Source organism: Acanthisitta chloris, unplaced genomic scaffold (genome assembly GCF_000695815.1).
Source record: "Acanthisitta chloris isolate BGI_N310 unplaced genomic scaffold, ASM69581v1 scaffold21718, whole genome shotgun sequence".
Lineage (NCBI taxonomy): Eukaryota > Metazoa > Chordata > Aves > Passeriformes > Acanthisittidae > Acanthisitta > Acanthisitta chloris.
The window spans coordinates 148-22,140 of NW_008687836.1; the positions used below are offsets into that span (position 1 = coordinate 148).

At 39.7% G+C, this 21,993-nt stretch overlaps 1 protein-coding gene across 1 annotated transcript; it reads left to right on the top strand.

Annotated features, from left to right (window-relative positions):
* Window positions 1–259: 259 nt before the first annotated feature.
* METAP2 (methionyl aminopeptidase 2) lies at window positions 260–16,671 on the top strand (the record flags this gene model as incomplete). The annotated part of the gene is made up of 10 exons (XM_009080799.1): window positions 260–384; window positions 3,778–3,843; window positions 4,182–4,284; window positions 9,321–9,482; window positions 11,294–11,475; window positions 11,560–11,654; window positions 11,739–11,835; window positions 12,331–12,434; window positions 14,742–14,857; window positions 15,881–16,671. Coding segments are annotated over 10 exons (1,303 nt in total), but the record flags the coding sequence as incomplete, so codon positions are not given.
* Between the last annotated feature and the right edge of the window lie 5,322 nt (window positions 16,672–21,993).

Below are 21,993 nucleotides of genomic sequence, written 5' to 3' on the forward strand. Positions count from 1 at the left end.
TCACTAGCGCAGGCTGCTGCCGCGGCGAGGAGAATTAGTTCCCTGGCAGAAAAAGTAATCGGAAGTGTAAGGGTAATTATATGCGAGTTCCAGTAACAGCACCTGTCGCTCTAGTGCCCTGCAATCTTACACGTTGGGGCTGCTTCAGCAAAAAAAGGCATCGTGTGCTCTGGTATCTGTAGGATGAGCACGGCTCAATGTTTTTGTAAAGTTTTAGGGGCTGTTGGTTGCTAATGTGGAGCTAATGTTTTACTCTAAGTAAAACTTCAATTTTCCAAACAGGACAAGAAACAGATAAAGAAATGGAAGGGGCTCTTGATGATGTAGCAAAACAATTGGACAAACAGGCACTGGACGAGAAAGAGAAAGATGATGATGATGAAGGCAAGTATAACTTATGTTTTTTCTCTCTCCATTTTCAGCTATTTCCAAGTTTTCCATTTTAACAAAGCTTCTACAGATGTCCTGTTGGCCTTGGGGTTTGTTTTTTTTTGCTTGGGAGAGGTGAGATGCAACTATATATACTCCTTACATTTTTGCCAGTTTGGCTGTCACATATGTGTACATATAAAAAATAACAGGGTTATGAACTTGGTTAAAGCTTCATGTTCTCAAGATCTAATGACTGAAGGGAATGTTTGGTTTAAGATAAGGTAAGCTGAAAATCATTCTCACTTGTGTTACTATGGTCAGTAGAAATTTATGTTCCAAATTATGAGTCTTACTTCTGGCTTGGGATGAAACATACAGAGCAAATTGTAAGGGAGTATTTTAGTTAATAGGAGGTCTTAGAGTCTTTACCAGTGACTTGAAACCTGCTCATCTGTAATCATAATTTTTGCTTAGAATTGAACTGGGGAGAGATTAATGCACAGACAACACATACACCGTGTGTGTTGCTTGTGCTATGCAGCTGGATTTTCTAAGCAAGAACCTTGAAAGTGTCAGGTATTAAAATCCAGACTGGCATCCTTTCTGTGGGAATATCAGATAAAGATGCTGTATTTCCTTTGGTTTGATGGATGCTTCTCAATAGAAGTGGACATTTAAGGTAATATATTTCTTAAGTTAGTAATTTAGTTTCCTTCTTGTGAGTCACCATGTAAAAGTTGGCTCAGCACCGTGGAATGTTTCGTAGTCGGCTTTGAAATCTTACTTGGCTTGCTGGAATTCATCATTCTGGAATAGAATTGTAATAAATCAGGTATAGAAGTGTTAAAAAAATCAATGTGCCGAAGTATGTTAAATAACAAATAAACCTATCTTTGAACAATATCACTCCACAGCATACAGTTGACTGCAGTTGCTTTGCACAGAAATATATCCTGATGGTTTATGTGTTTTGTGGTGTATTTCAGGTTGTGGAGTTGAAAAATAATTATTGCAGTGTGTGCTTTGCCATCATTGCAACCCAAGTAAGAAGTATTGAGGAGAATAGTGAAAACTTTATACAATGAAAAGAAATCTTTGAAAGGTATTAGAATAGTTAGAGTTTCACATTGTGGAAATAACAGTGTTAGTTGCTGATCAAATGCTGTGCTCTTTTATCCTTTTTACAGTATTAGCAATTACTATTACAGTATTGTAAAGTATAAAATAATGAAGTGACTGAATTAATAATCTTCCTTTTTTTCCACATGTTGGACTTAGAATTTTTTTTAGTAAAACTGATACTTTTACAGAAAAATAAAACTGATGAAAGTTTTTTGGAGACAGCTGTGTGTTCTTGCCTGCATTGGTTCTCACCACTTGCCATCTGAATTGTGTGGTTTCAGAATTGTTGCTTTAAGACATGGTGCTGCATTAGATAAAAATCAATAAAATATCTTCTCCCTCCCCCCCTTGGTAAGCCAATAATTGAGTTGACTCAAAAATGTGACTCAGTAACTTTTGAACTCTAGGAGAGATTAGAAAGTGCTCCTTGGATTTCTATTGCAGTATTAAAACATGCTGATACGTAACACTTTGGCATGGTCTAAGTTATTAAACTGCTCTGCCAAAGTGACATTGGGTTGGGGCTTCAGTTTTGCAAAGATCTTAAATTGCTTGTCTGGTAACATTTTCTCGTTAGTAGCTAAAGAACGTGAAGGCAGACAGTGTTTTGGTCAGATGCAGTAGTTATGCTTCTGGCAGCACAGTTAGTCTGCAGCAGTCTTCAAGGGCAAGCATAGCCAGGGTTAGTTTGGCTTGCAGTTGGCAGTTTCACGTGCAGTGATGTATGAAAAAGCCACAATAAGCAGATAGCAAAAGCGACAACATTTAAGAAATGTACTTTTTTTTCCCCTTCAGTTTAAGCCTGACATTTTTTAAAAAAAATAATACAAACCAGCAAATCACTTGGTGAGCAAACTGGAGTCCTGTCTAATTAATTTCTTTATGAATGATTTGAGCACAGCTCAAGGTCAGGAGGAATGTGGCAAATTTACCACATTGCAAAGAAATCTATATGCACTGTTAAGGATTTTTGACTGCCTATGAAATATGGATTGGTGCAGAATCTGCTAGGCTGGACTGTGGTGTGGTTACAAAGTATTTATATTTGCAGGTTTTTCCAGAAGTTTAAATTAAGATGCTTAATGCCAAAATGAGCTGGGGAGGGGCAGGAGTGACGTATGACTGAAATTTGCCCCAGCTGCAGGATTACAGCACTCACCGCAGCATAAAAATTCAGATGACATTGACCACCATGAGAGGCTTGAAATATAGTGGCTGGAGCAGCTGCTCACTGTTCTGGTTTGGTTTTGTTTTTAAATACAAGTTTCTGTATCAGTACTTTCAAAATGGCAATGCTTTGACTTGATTCTGAAAGTCCTTTCAATTTTACTTTTCACTGTAGATGATAATGTTCTAAATGTAGATGACTAGTGCTTGTCTATTTTGAAAAGAACTTGTGTTTGGGTCCATAAGGCTTAGTTAGACGGTATCACATTAGATAAATAGTTGAGTATGAGGTAACTGGGCATTAGCTGTGAAGTCTGTGGTGGTATTACTAACCCCCAGTGTGACTGTAAATGCTGGGACTCATTCTTGGTGCTTACATGGTATGCTCTCTGAAAACCTCCCACTGCTGTAGGTTCATAGAATGGTTTGGGTTGGAAGGGACCTTTAAAGGTCGTTTGGTCCAACCCCCTGCAGTGAGCTGGGACATCTTCAGCTAGATCAGGTGGCTCAGAGCTCCATCCAGCCTGACCTTGAATGTTTCCAGGGATGGGTACTCTAACACCTCTCTGGGCAGCCTGTTCAGTATTTTACCACCCTTGTTGTATCCCACACACAGTGTTTTTGCTCAGTGCTGTTCTTGCCATTCCTTATTATCTCCAGATTAAACTCATCCTGACCGAGGTGCTGTCATCTTTATTTGTTTGGGGCTTTTGTCTTTCCAGATGCATTCAGTTCCTTTAGCTGAAGCAACAGAAGATGGATTTGAAGCAGTATTTTCTATCTTCTTGTTTGCTATTGTGTCTAATACAGTTGTCTCTTGCACCCTTGACCAATCCCAGGCATCTTTTTGCCTGAATTGAGAACAGAGGAATATAAAGTAGGACTTGCTGGAAACACTTTCCCTGAGCTACATCTTTTCCTCTGTTTGGTGATACGTTTAAGTTTTCAACAGCACATCTTGTTTGGTGGCAGGTTCTGGATGTTGTCTTTTAATCCATCAAACTCTGCTGTGAAAGAAGTGTTTCCAGATCGTCCAGATGGTTTTTGTGCTTCATTCAAATTACTTGGGTTTGTCAAGGTTATTTTATGTTCACCTGAGCACTTTCTTTCCTGTAGATGGAGAGGGTGAAGGAGATGGAGCAACTGGGAAAAAGAAGAAGAAGAAGAAAAAGAAGAAAGGACGTAGGTATCAAGCACAAAAATATAGACTGCATGAGTATTTGGTATTGAGCCTACCTAAGTGCTGGTTTTGGCAGCTGAAACAAATTTTGGGGTACGGTTTGGGTTTGTTGGCTAAGTCTGGCTGAGTTTTCTTCTTTCTGGTACCCCTGAATGCCATGGAGGGCATTCATTTGGACCTGAGCATTGGCAAAATAAAGTCATAGGAGAGCGTTGTGATATGATGGTAGAAGTCCAGATTGTAGTAGTGGGATAAATAACTTGTGCCGTTAAACTTTTATGGTTGAATTAAGTATTTCGAGTGTGCTATGTGTAAAACTTCCTTAAATTATACTCAACAGCTAAGGTGCAGACAGATCCACCTTCTATTCCAATATGTGATCTATTTCCCAGCAACGTATTCCCAAAGGGAGAAGAATGTGAATACCCACCAACACAAGATGGGTGAGTGTTTTAAGCTTAAAAAATAAATGCTGTCATTTGGATGTGCTGAATTGCAAAACTGTTACTGTATGACTGAATGGACAAAATGTTGTAATGTGCTTTTCTTCTTTAACTGGATTATGGAAGAACTCAGGGAATACAAGTCTTCAGGCCAGAAATGTTTGTGCTTCCCTACTCATTTAATTAAGGTGTAGCCAGTATGAGCAGAATTGCCTTGAGACCCAGGGGACCAACAGGATGTCAGCAGACAACTTGTAAGAGAAACAGTCTGAATTGGAAGTGGATGAAGGTTGAAAATTTAGGGACAGGAGACACTATTATGCAGCAGTTTTGTGACCATTGAGATGTCAGCTTCTTATTTTATTTTTTGGTAGAGACATGTCAATCTCAGTTTCATTTAAAAGCTTAAGTGGTATGTTCTGTACTTTGCTTCTCTCTGTATGAATATATAGTGACTGTAACATAACACGTGGTGTGTAGCTCACAGTGATGAATATAATGTGGAATTTAACTAAACAAGCAACAGCTTCTGATGGTTTACTGGAGACTACTGTTTCTTTATGCTTTGTTAGGAACTAGGGCATACCAGCCTGAGTTTTCCCAATTTTTTTCCTATTTGCAGTGCTGTGGAAGGTCATGTTTTATTTGGGGGAGGCAGGAGGCACATGGCATAGAATAAGCTTGAATTGCTTGAAAAATCTGAATTAAAAGACCAGGTATTACTGAAAACTTCCCAGGAAATTTTGAATCAAAACTCTGAAAAAATAGTTTAAACCAAAGGGGAGAGAGTAGATAAATATGAGTATTTCTGAAATAATTGTTTAGTTTTCAGTTACTTTTTTTTCCAGAATCAGATTACTTTGATATGTTTATTGATTATTTAAACTCAATGCCTGATTCTCATAGAGCGTAAGCAACACAGTTAGGAGTCTAGTACATCCTATAAATTGTGTTCAGATATTCACAGACCATATGTTATGCTTTTATGAGATGATTTGGGTTTGAGGAAGCCTTTTCTTCTTTTTAATGACTTCAATTTGATCACAAGGTGTGCTGCTGTTTATTTATAAATGATTGCCTTGTTTGCATGCAAAATGTTGGCATCGGAATGAAGGACTTTCACAGGGTGGTTCTGACAGTCTGATCCAGGAGTGATTTTTTGATGCTTTAGAGTTAAGTATTCCTCTGTATATGCATATGTCACATCCATAAGGATATGATTTAAGCAAATCAGGAAATTAGATTATGAACATTGTAAGCATTTTCATAGTTTATTAACAAATAACACACTTTCTACACCTCTGATACGTATCCAGCTATTGATTAAATTATTCGCTCTGTCTCACTGCTATTCATTGAAAAAAAAATAATAAAGACAAACCACCTTTCATAACAGGATTTAAGTAGGGTGTCTTTTCTATACCAAGAGTGTTCTGCTGTGGAAGACGAATATACTCTTCAGAGGAACCCGAAATAGTTTCTTTATGTAATGTGCTTAAGCAAATATATGCTTAGTTTTATTCCTAATTGAAATATTTAAATCTTATTATGCTACTTTAGTATTTCCTAACGTAAGCAGCTACTTAAATTAGTAGCTGACATGAACGCCAGGATATTTCCTATTCTGAATAACAGCTTTATTTTATATATTGGTGAAGTGGTTTTGTGCCACTTTTCTTATTCATGCTGAGGGCAGTAGGGTTTTGTCTTTGATCTTTTTAGAGTTGCACTTCTATTCTTAACTCTTGATGTCATGTGCTTTCTAAAGTTACCTAGCATCAACCTACAATTGTGTATTTTGTGTGAGAAGTTGGAACTAGAAGTGGGTATCATTCAAGCTTCAGTGGAAAAAAATAGCTGATAATCAATTCTTATATAGACAACAGCCTAACAGGTTTTATATTTTTATATCTCAAGTGTTTAGTTTTGCTTGAAACTTGCATTTCATGTTGAGGTGGGATTAAGGAATTCTCGACCCTGCCTGCTTGTTTCTGCCTCCGTGCTGCTGTCAGAGAATTACAGAATGGTTTGGGTTGGAACGGACCCTGAAGATCATCTAGTTCCAACCTCTCTGCAGTGGGCAGGGACACCTCCCACAACCTCCCTGGGCAACCTGTTCCAGTGCCTCACCACCTTCACAGTAAAGAATTTCTTCCTAACATCTAATCTAAACCTGCTCTCTTTCAGTGTAAAGCCATTCCCCCTTGTCCAGTCACTACGTGACCTTGTAAGAAGTTCCTGTTGTAAAAAGTCCCTCTCCAGCTCTCTTGTAGGCTCCTTCTAGGTACTGGAAGGTTGCTCTAAGGTCTCCCCGGTTCTCCCTGGTGCCTTCTCTTCTCCAGGCTGAACAGCCCCAATTTTCTCAGCCTGCCTTCATAGGAGAGTTGCTCCATCCCTCTGGTCATCTTCATGGCCTTCCTCTGGTCTTGCTTAAACAGATCCATGTCTTTCTTATGTTGGGGGCCAGAGCTGGATGCAGCACTCCAGGTGGGGCATCACAGGATCAGAAGGGCAGAATCACCTTGTTGACCTGCTGGTTACACTGCTTTTGATGCAGTCCAGGGTGTGATTTGGTTTTCTGGGCTGTTAGCACACATGGCTGACTCATGTGGGAATTCTTGTCCACCAGCATCCCCAAATCGTACTCCTCAGAGCTGCTCTCAATCCATTCTCCACCCAGCCTATATCTGTGGTTGGGATTGTCCTGACCCAGGTGCAGGACTTTGCACTTGGCCTTGTTGAACTTTGTGAGGTTCACACAGGCCCACCTCTCAAGGTCCCTCTGGATGACATCTCTTCCCTCCAGAGTGTTGATTGGGTTATTTGGGTGAAGATGGTCTGGGGAAATTGTTTTCTTGAATTCTTTGATCACTAGTATCCAGTTTATAGCACAATCCTGTAAAGATTTGTACTAGTGAAAACTGGGGGCTCAGAACTGCATTGAAACAATGGGAACATATGGCTTGGAGCAAGAGATGAACTTAGCTGACTTGTGGTAAGCAGTGCATTAGGAAACTGTTAAAAGCTTGTTAGCTCGTGTACCTGCCTTCTTCTGGTCAAGTGATTTTTGACATGTCCTGAAGTGCTTAGGCCCAAGCAGGATTTCTTGTTGCCCCCTTTCCTGAGCTCCCAAGTGGCAGCAGTGCAGCTTTGGCAGCAAAATGCTTTGGGTCTGACAGTATTTTTAAATGTAGAGGCTATTTTGCCCTCCAGTTGACTTGCATGAAGTGACTGTATGCTGGAATACAGCAGGACAATGTGAGGACAACTTTCTTCCAGTTTGCTGAAGTTTGCACTCAGGTCTGTGACAGATGGCAGAGCAGCTGCCCAGATCCTGTCAGCAGTTCTTGCTACTGAAAGGGTGTTCACTGCTGGAATCCAGAGCAGTCTGAAAGGATCCTCAAGTGTCTCTCCCCACTGTTTTTCTGCAGTGCACCTTTTCCATCCTCCTGTGCTGGCAGTAGTCCAGTTTTCAAGTGGCAGTAAGAGGCTGCAGGTGTTGCAGCCCATTGCTTTTCTTTTGGTAGAATTTTCCAGTGTTAAGGCAAGTTCCAAGAGTAGTATGTGTGACACTGCTGGAGCAAGAAAATGGCTCAGAAAGGTAAATGTGGGATTTCTCTTTTGCACTGTTGTTACTTTGTCTGAAGTTCATGGGGAAACAAGCAAAAGGGTCTCAAAATATTTTGGATCTTCTGGTCATCCTGCGAAAGGTTTTATGGAACAGCCTGTTATCCTTCTTTATCTTTTCAACTCTGTTTAAATACTTGATATAAATGTATATACTTATAATAAGTATAAATACTTAGTTCAAAATGCAGCGAAGTTGCAGGGCATTGTCTCTTGGCTCCCTTGTACCTTTTCTTTGCCTGTGAAGGATCTTAGAGTGGAAATAAGTTACCATCTGTGAAACAGGTAAGAAGCTAAGCCTTTGGATTTTAAAAACTAATCCTTTACACTGCATATTCAGTTGTTTGCTTAGAATCAACTCACTTGCTGAAGGTAAAAATTTATTTCTAAATTTGGAAGCTTTGGCATAGTTTGGCATCTCTGGTCCATCTTGTCCATCATCCGTTTTCTTTTAAGACTCACCTGCCAGCATGTGTAGCTGTGTATTGGTTTTAGTGGTTTTTGTCCTGCATAGCATGTACAGAGCTCTTTGAGTTATCACTAGGGTTTTATTCATTGTTACAAGGCTGCAGCTTCACATTTGGAAGGGTATCTCTATGTTGTAGTCAGAAGAGTAGTCTTCTAGTTAAGTTCTGGCAGTTGCTGGAGCGCTTAAATTACTTTGCTTGCTTGCTTTCAGGAAACCTTAGTTGTGTGAGTTTATTGCATAACGAAAAATATATTTGAAACTAATCTTATATTTAGTCCTGTAATAAAAAATGTTCTTGTCTTTGTTCTGTGAACCTACCTAAGAGCCAGAATGAGTGGTGCCCTCCTGGAACAAATGTTAATTTACCATCCAGCAATTTAGAAAGTAACTTCCTGGCAAGTGTCATAGTTACCATGCACCATGTTAGGTGTTATTACCTAAATATTCCAGGGATGAGCAAAAGTAATAGTGGAACTGCAAGCTCTTAAATTTTGTAGGAGCTTATTGTTTCTGTGTCAGTAACAGTTTCTGAACCAAGGAGCCACACTACAGTGCTGAGATTCTTCTCTATACAGGAAGAACAGTGTCTGAATGAGATTGTGGAAAAAATTAACTTTTTGCACGAGCAGAGCGTCTTGCAGTTTTTTGCCCTGCTAAACTCAAGGTAGAATTGCAAGCATTAATAGGATTTTTTTAATGCCTGTTCTGTCCTTTTGAAAACTATTCTACATCCTTCAAGCACACTGCTGCTCTGGGCTTTTGGTAGGGTGTTCCTGCCTTTCACAGGTGGCAGGCTGTGGGGCTCATAGATGTATAAATCAGGATCTTTTCTGTTGCATGGGGGATTGCTGACCTGACTGGTTAATAAACACTTTGCAGACTTTAGGCAGAAGTTGCAAATGTGATTGTGTTTTCATGAAACACTTTATTTGTTTTGAAGGAGAACTGCTGCTTGGAGAACAACTAGTGAAGAAAAGAAAGCACTAGACCAAGCCAGTGAGGAAATCTGGAATGATTTTCGGGAGGCTGCGGAGGCACACAGACAAGTGAGGAAATACGTTATGAGCTGGATAAAACCTGGAATGACAATGATAGAAATCTGGTGAGGACACAGTTCTTCTCACTTTATTTGTTTTGAAGGAGAACTGCTGCTTGGAGAACAACTAGTGAAGAAAAGAAAGCACTAGACCAAGCCAGTGAGGAAATCTGGAATGATTTTCGGGAGGCTGCGGAGGCACACAGACAAGTGAGGAAATACGTTATGAGCTGGATAAAACCTGGAATGACAATGATAGAAATCTGGTGAGGACACAGTTCTTCTCAAAGACCTCTGCTTCTTTCTTCTTTGTCCAGAAGGAGAAAGATTTAGCCTGAGTTTTAATTCACTGTGTCATGACTGCTGAGGAGTCTTCTGTTTGAAGTACACAACCAGTATCGCCAATTGCTCCCATTTAAGTTTCCTCTTACATTCTTAGCTTAGGCAGCTTTACAGTGTCTGGGATCATAGAGAATTTTAAACTAAGCTTTCCATTATGTTCATTTATTTTAGTTATGTGTTTCATTTAAATTTCAGTGCCTTTGCTACTCTTGCACATAAGTTCAGATAAGCAGCAGTAGCAGTAGCAAACATCCTGGCGTTAGCCAGAATTATCAGTGAAATGCCATGTGGACAGTGCAGGTGCAGTCTGTGCCTGGGAGTGGGTGAAGAGGCATAAAACCAGCAGGGCTAATGTTTCTGGAAAAAACACAGTGGGGTTTTGTATTGTTCTCAGTTAATGAGAAATAACCAAGCAAATGGATAAGATGAATATGAGTTTGATTAAGTTCTAAGAAACAATTAGCCTGGACTGATTTTCTTGACTTTTCCAACTATTACTTTTATCCTTCAGTTTATCTAGAGTCAATGTCTACAGTCTAAGTACTGCACTGATCCAGAACAGTTTAACTTCCAAAATCAGGTGCTTTCAGCCTGGTGTGACTGAGGACTGTGCTGACAAGAGTAGGATAGTAAGAAAGCTAATCAGAGCTGATCCCCAAGGTAACTGTGCAAGGATAACGGAAATAAACAATACACCATCAGGGAAAGTGAAAGAAAGGCAGCTGCCAGAACACTCACTAGGCTGGGTGAAACAAATGTCGTACTGAATTGCACAGTTTGACTGTGAGAAGTGATCATTTTCTCAAAACGTGACTTTTCTTCCTCAAGTGCCTGAGGCTATGGGGCCTTGCCTATTAAAGTACTCTCCCTTCTTTGTCCAGGTTGCTCTGAGTGAATAGCTGTCTCAGATAAAATTAGTGTGGTGCACTGGTGTGAGCTGCAGTTCACATCATTCACTTACACTCTAGGAGAATGCACTGGTGGACACATCTGGAGCTTTCCAGTAGCTGGCAGCTTGAGACTAGACAAAAACCAAGAACACATGCTAGTCTCATAAGGTTTTATTTAATCACAGTCATCACTCAAATTAATAAAATATATTGTCCTTTTTTAATTAGATTTTTTTTCCTAATAAACAAGAGTTTTTTTCTCTTTTTTTGCTTCCTTTTAATTGTAAAGAATGCGTTTCATTTGCCTAAGCTTTAGCTGTGTAACTTCTGCTGCTCCTGAAGAATGGGTTAAATATAGCTTGTAAAGGATTAATATTTTAAATTCAGAGTAACACCACTAGAGAAGCACTCAATTTTGCCCAGGAAGGAGTCGAAGAAACAACACAGAGAACTGAAGGTCATTAGTTGTACTTATGTTTTTCAGACTAGGATCTCCATCTAGGTAGCATACAAATAGTTTTAAGATTTCACATTGAAACAGTTGCTTGAATATTTTTCTGAGTTTTTGTTCTTGCACTGATTTATTCAAAGTCATCATATGAAATACTAATTACTGTTCTCGTCTCCCTTCCCTCTGCCTTTTAGTGAAAAACTAGAAGACTGCTCACGTAAGCTGATAAAGGAAAATGGTTTAAATGCAGGTCTTGCATTTCCTACTGGGTGTTCTCTGAATAACTGTGCTGCCCACTATACTCCCAATGCTGGAGACCCAACAGTCCTGCAGTACAATGATATTTGCAAAATAGATTTTGGGACACACATTAGCGGTTAGTATCCATTTATGAACTAAACCTTTGAGAACTTTCTTCAGTGCAAAGACTATGAAGCTAATTAACTTCTGCTGATTTCAGGTCGTATTATTGACTGTGCTTTTACAGTCACATTCAATCCAAAGTATGACAGACTATTACAAGCTGTAAAGGATGCCACAAATACTGGAATAAAGGTAGGATGATGATGTAAGTCACTTACAAAGTGTTTTGCAGTAAACTTTGATTGTTTCCCATTTATATTTACACTTTATTTTCAGTGTGCTGGAATAGATGTACGTCTCTGTGATGTGGGGGAGGCCATACAAGAAGTTATGGAGTCTTATGAGGTGGAAATTGATGGCAAAACATACCAAGGCAGGTTCTTTTTCTTTATGTAAGAATGGTTGTTTTTAAAGTGTGTGTATGTATTTATTTGTACAATACTGAAAAGACCTCTATACTACAAGTATGGTATGATACTTGCATAAGTTTTGGCTGGCTTGCCATTCCTCTAGAGAAGTGTTCTTGGCTGATCCTTCCAAGTATTGTATCTTTAACAGATAAGATGAAGGCTTAACAGCTCTTTGAAACTGTACAGATAATTTGATACCTGCTCTTTGGCTTTATTAATAAGCCTTTGTTACTGTTGGACTTGCTAGTCTTTAATAGAGAAGTTCTGATATAGCATTACAAAACTAATTTGTGTCTTGGCTGGAGTTTGTGCAAGATGTGTCAATAGTTTTGTGTTTAGTTCCTCTGCGATATGATGAGTCGATATTTTACTTTCAATACGGGCTAACAAACCAAATTGCCTTAAAGGGTTTGACATTTGTTAGGAAATTGCCTGTAATCTTAATGTTTTCCTCAAAGTGAAGCCAATTCGCAATTTGAACGGACACTCGATTGGGCCATACAGGATACACGCTGGGAAAACCGTGCCCATTGTGAAAGGAGGAGAAGCCACAAGAATGGAGGTAAATGAAGCTCTTCAATCTTTCTGTTAAGTTTCCCCAGCTGGCACTGCAAGAGCAGTACTTGCTGCTGTGCACTTCTAATACGCAGCGTTTGTCATCCTGCTGGATAACAGCAGCAGAAAAACTCTGCTGGGTAGTGCTCCTGTAAAAGAATGATGTTTCATCTCAGTGGCTTCTTCATTTAGCCCTGGAGTGTTCAGGTATATAACACTTTCTGAAATTGAAGCCTTGGAAACCTGTTATTTAGAAAAAAAACCACCAAACAAAACAAACCAAAACCACCACCCTTGAAATCAAATGGCCTTAGTGATGCTAATGGAAACTCTTGCATATTTATTTATCTATGAGTATACCTTATTTAGGTATATGCAGTGTTGGAATGTTGCACTTATGAGCATGGAAAAGGACAGGAACTCATATTTTGAGGTGAACTGGAGGGACCAGAGGCTTCTTGAAAGGCGTTTGGACTTAAAAGTCCTTCACACTTCCCTTGTTTGTTTACTCTATAATTTAATCTTCTCTTGCTCAGGTAATTCTCGATAAGTGTTTCAGCATAGCTTTGGATGACACTTTGTGAGTACTGTTACATACAGGATCTTTCTTGAAAAGCTTTGGTGCAATTTTTCTTTGCAGATACAAAATACTTAAGTGCATTTCTAGTTAATGTGAGAGGTTAGATGGAAGATGTTGTTGAATCGGATTTTGCAGCAGAGGGAAGAGAAACTGATGTGCCAAACTACCAGTCAGAAAGGCAGTGTTCAGATATGGGACCTGAGATTTAGACACCATTTTGATGTAAACTTGTGTCCTAACAAGATAAGAAGGCTTATTTAAAAGATTGGTAACGAGATAAGAAGCTTTTCATTTCATTGGAAGCCTGATCACTCATGATCACCAGTAAGCCTATCAGGGTAAGACTTTTAAGAGCTGAATAGGCACAGGTGTGGCCTGGACAGGATTGTTTTTGAGGTACACTCACTCTCATCACCCAGAACTTGTGTCATAGTTGTTGATCTATGATGTGAACAAAAATACAAAGTTTTAGCTATCATCTTGTATACAGGACGATGCAAAATGATTGCAGAATATTGGAAAAGGAAGACAAAAAAAGCTTGTGTCCTTCTTGGCTTAGCTTAGTGAATGGTTAGGTTTTGCAAGTCATCCATGATCAGTATATTACTTGCATGAAACTTAAGTGTTCTTTAAGCAAATACTACTTAAAGATTTCAGAGCTTTGAGATTGTTGCAATGGGATATCAAGACACTGAGGAGAAGACATTTTTTAATTTCTTCAGCTTCTGTAGGTTACTTAGGACACAATCCTACGTCATTACAGACAGTGAGTTTTGCCAGTGAAGAATGTGGAGCACAGCCAAGCTCTTACTGTACTGTGCTAATTATACTATCAAACTGCAATCCAGCAATCCTTATCCTGAAAAAAGTGGGTGTAGAGTCAATTTTCTGGTGGCATTCTGTGGGGGTTTTGGGGATCTGTCGGGGGTTTTTCATGAATCAGTGGAATATTTGGGGCACCTTTGAAGCATGTGTTACTGCTTTTCATATGGCTTCTTATTTTGGGGTTCTGATTTTCACAGTAGCTTTACAAACCAAAAAGCCCAGCTCCTGGGGGGTGTTAATGTTTGATGCCTTAGCTTGTTAAGTCCCTTTCACAGTCCTGCTGTTAAGGATGTGTGAATGAACTTGGCAGAAATGAGTTTATATAATGGCACTCCAGTATGTTCTTGGCTAGAATTTTGATAATGCCCTTGCAGATATATATCACCTTCATTTCTTGAAGAAATTCATCTTGTGGAGTGGAAATGAGCAGGTTAAGTGTTTATACTAGTAGCTGTTACCAGAAAATTCTTGCAGAAATCGGGCAGAAAGTTCTTCAGTGCAGTAAGTCTCTGTAGACTCTCTAAACTATACATTTCCTAGGACTTCTATCTGAATAGCAAAGGAGAAGTAATTCCAGTTAGCAAATATTTTGCAGCAGAATGTAGTTTCTTAGCTATGTTAGATGTATCCCTGGACAATGTTTTAACTGCCATGACTGAGACATTGTGACTTAGAAAGGTGCTGCTATTTCTGGCTTGAAACACAGAACACGGTACTAACGTAAATAGTTGATGATTTGGAGACGTCTAAGTTTACTGTGTGAAATCTGCATATTGAAATTTTCTACACTGACTTGGTGATTGAATCTATTCACGTTTATTACTTGTATTCAGAAGTTGTAACACAGATGTTGTGTCTGAGTGTCACTCATTTTCATATTGCAATGTATTCTTTGCTCTCTCTCCTCAGGAGGGTGAAGTGTATGCTATAGAAACCTTTGGCAGCACGGGGAAAGGCGTTGTGCATGATGACATGGAGTGCTCTCATTATATGAAGAACTTTGATGTTGGGCATGTGCCAATAAGGTTGGATTTTGTTGGTGTGTTATGCTAGAGCCACCACCCTCTTAGGGTTCAGATTTGATACAGTGCATGGTTGTCACTAATGACTGTCAGAGGACTCTAAGGGCCATGTTGGCAGTATTCTTGTTGTAAAATACACTCTGATTGTAATTCTGGAACAATATGGAATTGTTCCAAAGAATACGGAAATGGAGATAATGTGGTATTATGTTTTCAGATTTTTATATTTTTAACACTCTAGCATTTTTTAATAATTAATAATATATAATTTGTATATCCCATCTGTATATTAAATGTATAGTGGTGTTTTAATCTACATCTGTACCATGGCTATGTGCCATAATCCTTGTCCTACTGCTGTTCCAGGAATTTACCAAGCTATTCATGTTCTGTTTGTTTTATGGCTGTTTTGTGAGGTTGAAGTTCCTGTTTTAATGTATTGCTATAAAGTGAAATAATTACTAATTTTCAGTTCCACTGGGATTGCATTTTGGCATTTCTAGGAGTGCAGCAAAGGCTCTGTGGTTACAAACACAGCAGAGGAACTGCTTGTGTCATTTAGAAATAAGCTTATTTCTTACTAGATCTATAAATTTTTTTATGCTTATGTAAGAAGCATGAATAAAAAGCTTACTGAGTATTTTATTTCAGAAGTGAAAACTCAGCATTTTAAACCACTAAGTTTATGCCAAAATTAGTTCAGTTATTAACCACTTTGCATCAGGTATTCTTTATAAAATGAAACGTGCTTCTATTACTGAAGAGAATGAGTCCTATCACTATGTTTAGTTTTGCTTGCTTAGTTAGATGCAGATATCTTGACAGTCTGTTTTGAAAGATATGTATTTGCAGGAGGAAAATGCACTTTCTTTTGTGAAGAGGACACGATGATTGATGTAGAAATCTTGAGTCTAGGCAGGCTGAAAAGGCCTTGCAAACTAACCCTATTTTAATTGGTGTGCTTTACTTTTTAGTAGCTTGCTGATAACACTTCCTTCTTCTCACACATTGTTTTCTTTCTTCAAGGCTTCCAAGAGCAAAACACTTGCTAAACGTAATCAACGAAAACTTTGGTACTCTAGCCTTCTGCCGCCGGTGGCTGGATCGCCTGGGAGAGAGCAAATACCTAATGGCACTGAAGAACCTGTGCGACTTGGGCATAGTGGATCCCTACCCTCCCCTGTGTGACATCAAAGGCTCCTACACGGCGCAGTTCGAGCACACCATTCTGCTGCGCCCCACCTGCAAGGAGGTTGTCAGCAGGGGAGACGACTACTAAACTCAAAGCCACCTCAGCACCTTTATACTCTAGGCTCTGTTGGAACATACTATTCCAGAATTAATTTTCATCATGTTGTCTGTTTTAACAGTGGACTGATGTAATACTTTCCATATTTGGAAAGGAAGGAATTTAATCTAAGGCAAGTCTTCTAATGTACTTAACCATGGAAAAAGCTTTCAGGCCTTTAGAAATATTTCAAAAGTTACTTATTTTTTCTGTTCAGGGAAATATGTGCTATAAAGCTCAGTTTTTAGTTTGGAATGAGTTATACATTTTGTTTTGAACATTTATGATAAAAGATGCTTTTCAAATATTTATATGACCATATTCCTACTTGAATGCTTTGAATGACTACACCTGATTTCTGCGCCCCAGTCCTCTATGATATTGCCTTTTAAACTTCCTGGAATCCATTTTGTAAAAAATAAAGACAAATTTTCAAATCTGAACATACACATACTTTTTAGAAGTCTGGTTCTGATTCTGGTCAAGAGTCTGCTGGGAAACTGCTCTATTAAATATTTTACAAACTTGATTTGCCTTGAAACTTGTCTTGAAACCGGAGCTGTCTCATCCTTAATATGCAGCTTGGCCTCGCCGTGCTTGTTTAGTCGTGACAGTGCAAAAGTCATCAACACTATACAGGACAAAATGGGACAACTCCAGTAAAGGTGTGTGGTGTGTTTTTGAGTGTGCCAGTGTCCCCAAGTGAGACCTCAGCCGTGTTGGAACGTGTCACGTGCGTTTGGTGGTTGCTGCTGTTACCAGCAAGATGCAGCTGTGGGCTGAAATCAGCTGTGAGTTGTAGTATATATCCCTACATAATCCTTGCCACTGGCATGCCCTCTTGCATGGCATTGGATTTCATGTGATTTCCAGGCTCTCTGAAGTTCTCATCTGACTGGACAAGTAGTGGGGACAGAGAAAACATTAATTTATTTTGGAGCATTAAAAGTTTCATAGAGGCAAACTCATCTGGAGTATTTGATGTTTTCATGACATTAGAGGTCAGTATTTGCCTTCCTGCTGCAGTGAATCTGCTGAGTCTCAGTTGTAAGGGTAAATTGAAGTCCATGGCTCTTCAGGCCTAGGTGCGATATGTTTCCCAGTGCTGTATCTGTACCTCATGCCTTGCATATTAAAAATTTAAATAGTTACTGGTAATAAAAATGACAGATTTGTTAATAAGTTAGTAGCAGTGCCTTAAACATAACCCTAAGGAAACAGACACTTCACCTGCTCCTTTACAATGACAGTCTCTATAAAGAGGAGTTCATAATAATTTATATATATTTTAGTTTTCCCCCTCTGTCTTGGAGTAAAATCTGTATTTTTGCCCTTTAAAACCCAAGTCTGTGAGCTGCAGTTGAGAGGGCAGTAGTGACACGTACTGCCAACAATTTAAGAAAATAATAGAGACTGGTGAGTTTTTTTCCCTGAGTTGTAAGTATTGTTTAAACTCAGTACTGTTTAAGCTTGTAGAAATGGATGAAATGGGATACTGAAATGTGTGTTCCTGTTGTTGCTGTTTGGGAATCCTGGCATCCCAGCAATAAATTCTAATTTATGCAGCTGAGTGGGCATGTGTGTCTCAGCTTCCAAACAAACAGTAGCTACTGTACGTGCTTGTACATTGCAAAGTACAAGCTGGCAAGAATCTGTGCTGAGTGGGGTTGCTGGGTACATTAGCTGCTGCTATTTTCATTTCTGCTAAGAAGACTATATTGCTCATGCACCTTTTGACTTGATACAAGCAGGTTCTTGTAGAGTGGATAGTTTCCAGATAACTTATTTTTTTAACAAAGCCGGTGACAAATTCTGCTAGAAACAAGTATGACTACTTTGCTTCAGTTCTTGGCTGCTTATCTGCTATTTCCAGATTTTTCTCTCCAAAGTCTGTTAGTAGTAGCTCAATGGCACTTGATAGTGTTTCTACAGCTTAAGGTTTTTTTAACTTACTTGCTTGTTACTTCAAGAACACTTAGTTTTACAGATGAATGGTGTGTTTTTCTTCTTTTGTCTCTTACCTGAACAGAATCTGCAGATCCAGGCTAGCAGTGCTGCTTTGGACTATGGCCTGCTTTAACTTCCTAGATGTTTGTTAATCCACAGATAATCATGTTGCAGAGGAAATGCCTCAGGAACGTACTTGAGAGCATGATGATGGTTTGTTGCCCTTAAATTTAATTGGGTGTACCTGGATTCATGCTTCCTGTGCCACTGTCCACTCTGCATTTATGCCTAGCAGGTGTAGAAGGCAAGACCTATTTCTAGCTCCTTAAAGTAAATACATTCCCTACTGCTTTCACGCTGCCTTTTCCTGCTGCTGTCAGTGTAGTTATAAAGTCCTGGCTGTGCTGTCTTGTCACTTGACAAAATCAAAACTTTATCAGAAGACTTCTGAGGGAGATACTGGTCTGTTTTCAAACATCTAGAAGATAGGTATCATCTTGTTTCTTGTACGTGCAGTACCAGAAGTGGTAATAGTTTTTGTAGAGAGTGTGTTTATCAGATGCCAGAGTTCACAACCTACTGTGCAGGGGTTTTCCTTCATGCAGACCTTGTGAGACACATCATTAGAGCATGTATAGCTTGACGTGTCCTTTTGATGAAGGTATGGCCTAAGATTTTCCTAACCAGCAGACTAATTCCAGACTCAAACAACATGCTTCTCCTCTTAGATGTGGGGAAGACATGGCTGAGGGGTACAAACACAGCAGTCATGAACTGGAAGTCTTGCATGGAGGGATGGCTTGGGTTGCCTTTGTTTCTGAAAGCTGCTGTGGCTTGGCTACGTTGTGGAGAACCAAAAATGTTAAAACGACAGGGGCTTTCCATCGACAGGCTGGATTCTGCTGCTGTTACTGGAAAGGCAATAGTGTTCAGAGTCATAGGGCTCCTTTTTAAAACTTGTGCAGGTGCCTTTCCTTGGAGTTTTGCACTTTACATTTAGGCTAAGAAATGCTACTTTACCTTACAAGAAAGCTGTTTCCTCTTTTTAGTGGCAAAAATTTAATAAAGTTGGTGCTAAGTAGCAATTGAAAAAAACATCCTATGCATGTACTCTCCTGCATCAGACTAGCTTGTGAAATAACAAACCGGCTGTAGCACTGGCTTTGTGGAAGCTGCTGTGTAGCCCCTCTGGCTTGCAAGGGAGACTATTTTAAGGGTGAGTATAACTTCTCAAAGAGCAGGCTGAAATAGGGCACCTGGGGAAGGAGGTAAAGTTGTTGTAGTGAGAAAACTGCTCTTGCTTCTTTCAACTTCAGTATATCAAAATAATACCTCTATTGCAGAGCAGCACAAAACCAGACTAAGACAGTATGGAAACTTCCCATGATGGGTAAACCTAACTGGAATTTGTTCATTTGATTTTTACAGGTAGTGTTTGTGGAGATAGAGGGACTTTGCCAAATCCTACTTGCTTCAAATAAGAGAGTAAGGCTTTTCGTAGTTAATCATGTCCCAGGATTATGCACTTCAGCTTGCTGGTACTCAGCCTCGTGTGGAACATCAGTCAGAGTCGAAGGCAGGCAAATTGAAGGCAGATAAAGACCATAAACTTGAAAAAACCATGGCATGCTTTGAAGCAAGTAGTTACTTTTTTCTACAAGGATTCAAGAGGCAGTCCTGTTCCTATAATTTTAAACTTTTCACTGTTTTTAAAGTAAAAGAAAAAATAATTAGACAACTGTGCTGTGACTCGTCTGGGATTTTTGACTTGTGTTTTTCCCATGACAGGCACCCAATTCTTAAAACTAAGTTTCAAAGTCACACTGAATTTAGCTTTGTTTTGCATTTATACTGGTGCTGACTTCTCTCTTCTTTTGCAAAGCCAGTGCTTTTATGAAGAAAAAGTCATGTAGACCAGTCAGCAGGCAAGAGGAAGAGTAAACCTTTACCCTAGTGGTTTTTTTAAGTGTCTGCTTGCCCACATTTTAAATTACAGGGTTTGGGGATTTTTCATTCAGTAATGCCAAATCTCTGAATCCCTACAACTGGAGAGTATAAGTATAGAAGCCTCACTTACCACCAGATAGATAAAAATGAAGGCACATGCTGTCAGGATGCCTAAGTCAATTACTACCTGGGACTGGTTTAGTATTGACATTACAGTATCATTTTTTTGTTTAAGATTTGGCTACTTTAGCCTGTGAGCTGCATCCCTGTGATCTCTCAGCAAGGCTGCAGATGACACAGAGCAGGGAGGAGTGGCTGGTAGGCCAGCTGGGGGCACTGCCATCCAGGGCAACCAGGACAGGCTGGGGAAATATGACAACAGGAACCTCATGCAGCTCTGGCAGAGGCAAATGCCAAGTCCTGCACCTAAGCAGGAATCTCCCCAGGCACCAGGACAGGCTGGCTGGGAAAGCAGCTCCCCAGAGACTGGGGGACAAGTTGCCCATGAGCCAGTAACATACCCTATGGCAAAGCAGGCTAACAGCCTCTGCAGCTGCATTAGGCAGAGCATTACCAGCAGGTCCAGGGAGGTGATCCCTCCCCTCAGCCCTGGTGAGAAACTGCTGAAGTGCCAGATCCAGTGTGCAGAATAAAGGGAGACATAGACATGCTGGACTGGGTCCACCAAAGGGCCAGTCAGATGATGCCTGGAGCATCTGACAGTAGGAGAGGCTGAGAGATTTGGGACTGTTCAGACTGGAGCAGGAAGCTTAAGGTAGGTATTTACACCCCCACACACACACCCTACAACCCCCCTCTTAAGGGGCAAGTAAAGAAGGTTGAGCCAGGCTCTTCTCACTGGTGAAGAAGAAACAGGCACAAACTGAATGAAGCACAGGCACAACATAAGCACATAAACTCACACTGGTTATAACTTACTCTAGGTAATGGTGCAGAGCTGATTACATGAACTAGGAAGTATTAAGAACCAAAGCAGTTGTTGAGAAGAGCACCTGAATTAGCTCATCCTTGTGCTAGACTGCAGTAATCACCTCTATCCTCCACACTCCTTGGATTAGGATTAGAACTCTGAGTTTGTTCTTTCTCCTTCTCTTCCTTTGTTCTACTGAAGAAAGCACCAAAAGGAAGAAAGCAGAATTTACTTTTCCAGAGGTAATAATGTCTTTCAGAGAAATCTCTGAGACTTAGGACTACTTGCTGCAGTGCATACCTAATCAGGATGAGCAAGAAGTTTGAGATCTGCTCTGTGCTTGCTATAATATGGCATCTTTGAGAAACAGAAATGATAGCAAAAGTCATTAATAAAACCAGCTGTTAAATCAGTGACAGATGGCCAAAGCTGTTGTATAGTTCATGTCTTGACCCATGTTGGACAAAATATAACATAATGGTAATGTAGGAACTAATTCCAGGCCACACATGGTTTTCTGTCCACATCGAGGCATTTTATTGAGGTATAAATTTTGCAGAAGATGAGGTAACAACTTGCATAGGACTTAAGCAAAATAACTTCACAATTGAAATTTAACTGGCATTAACTACTGTATGGGGAGGATTGGTAACTCCTGCTTGTTAAATTCTCAACGCACAACTCTGTTAATGCTAGTGGTAGGACTGTGTAGTAGAAGGTACAGCAGCTGTGGCTAATGAAACCAGTCAGACTAAAACTCCTTTCATACAAACATTACAGCTTCTTTTCATCAGTTGTCTGTGTTAGGAGATGACTGAGACAGACAATGCTTGCTACAAGTTAAAGTAAGCTTGTCCAGTTCAGGAAAGGGGATGGTAATGTTCTTGTAGCAATGACAGTGGGTGAATGTGGCTTGTTTATTTATTTAAAAAAGGTTTTTAAGCTGTTGGAATAAGAATCCCCTGGTTGTCAAAGTTAGTACTTTGAATTTGGCACTTGACTTTTAAGTTGTCAGGCTTGTTAAGG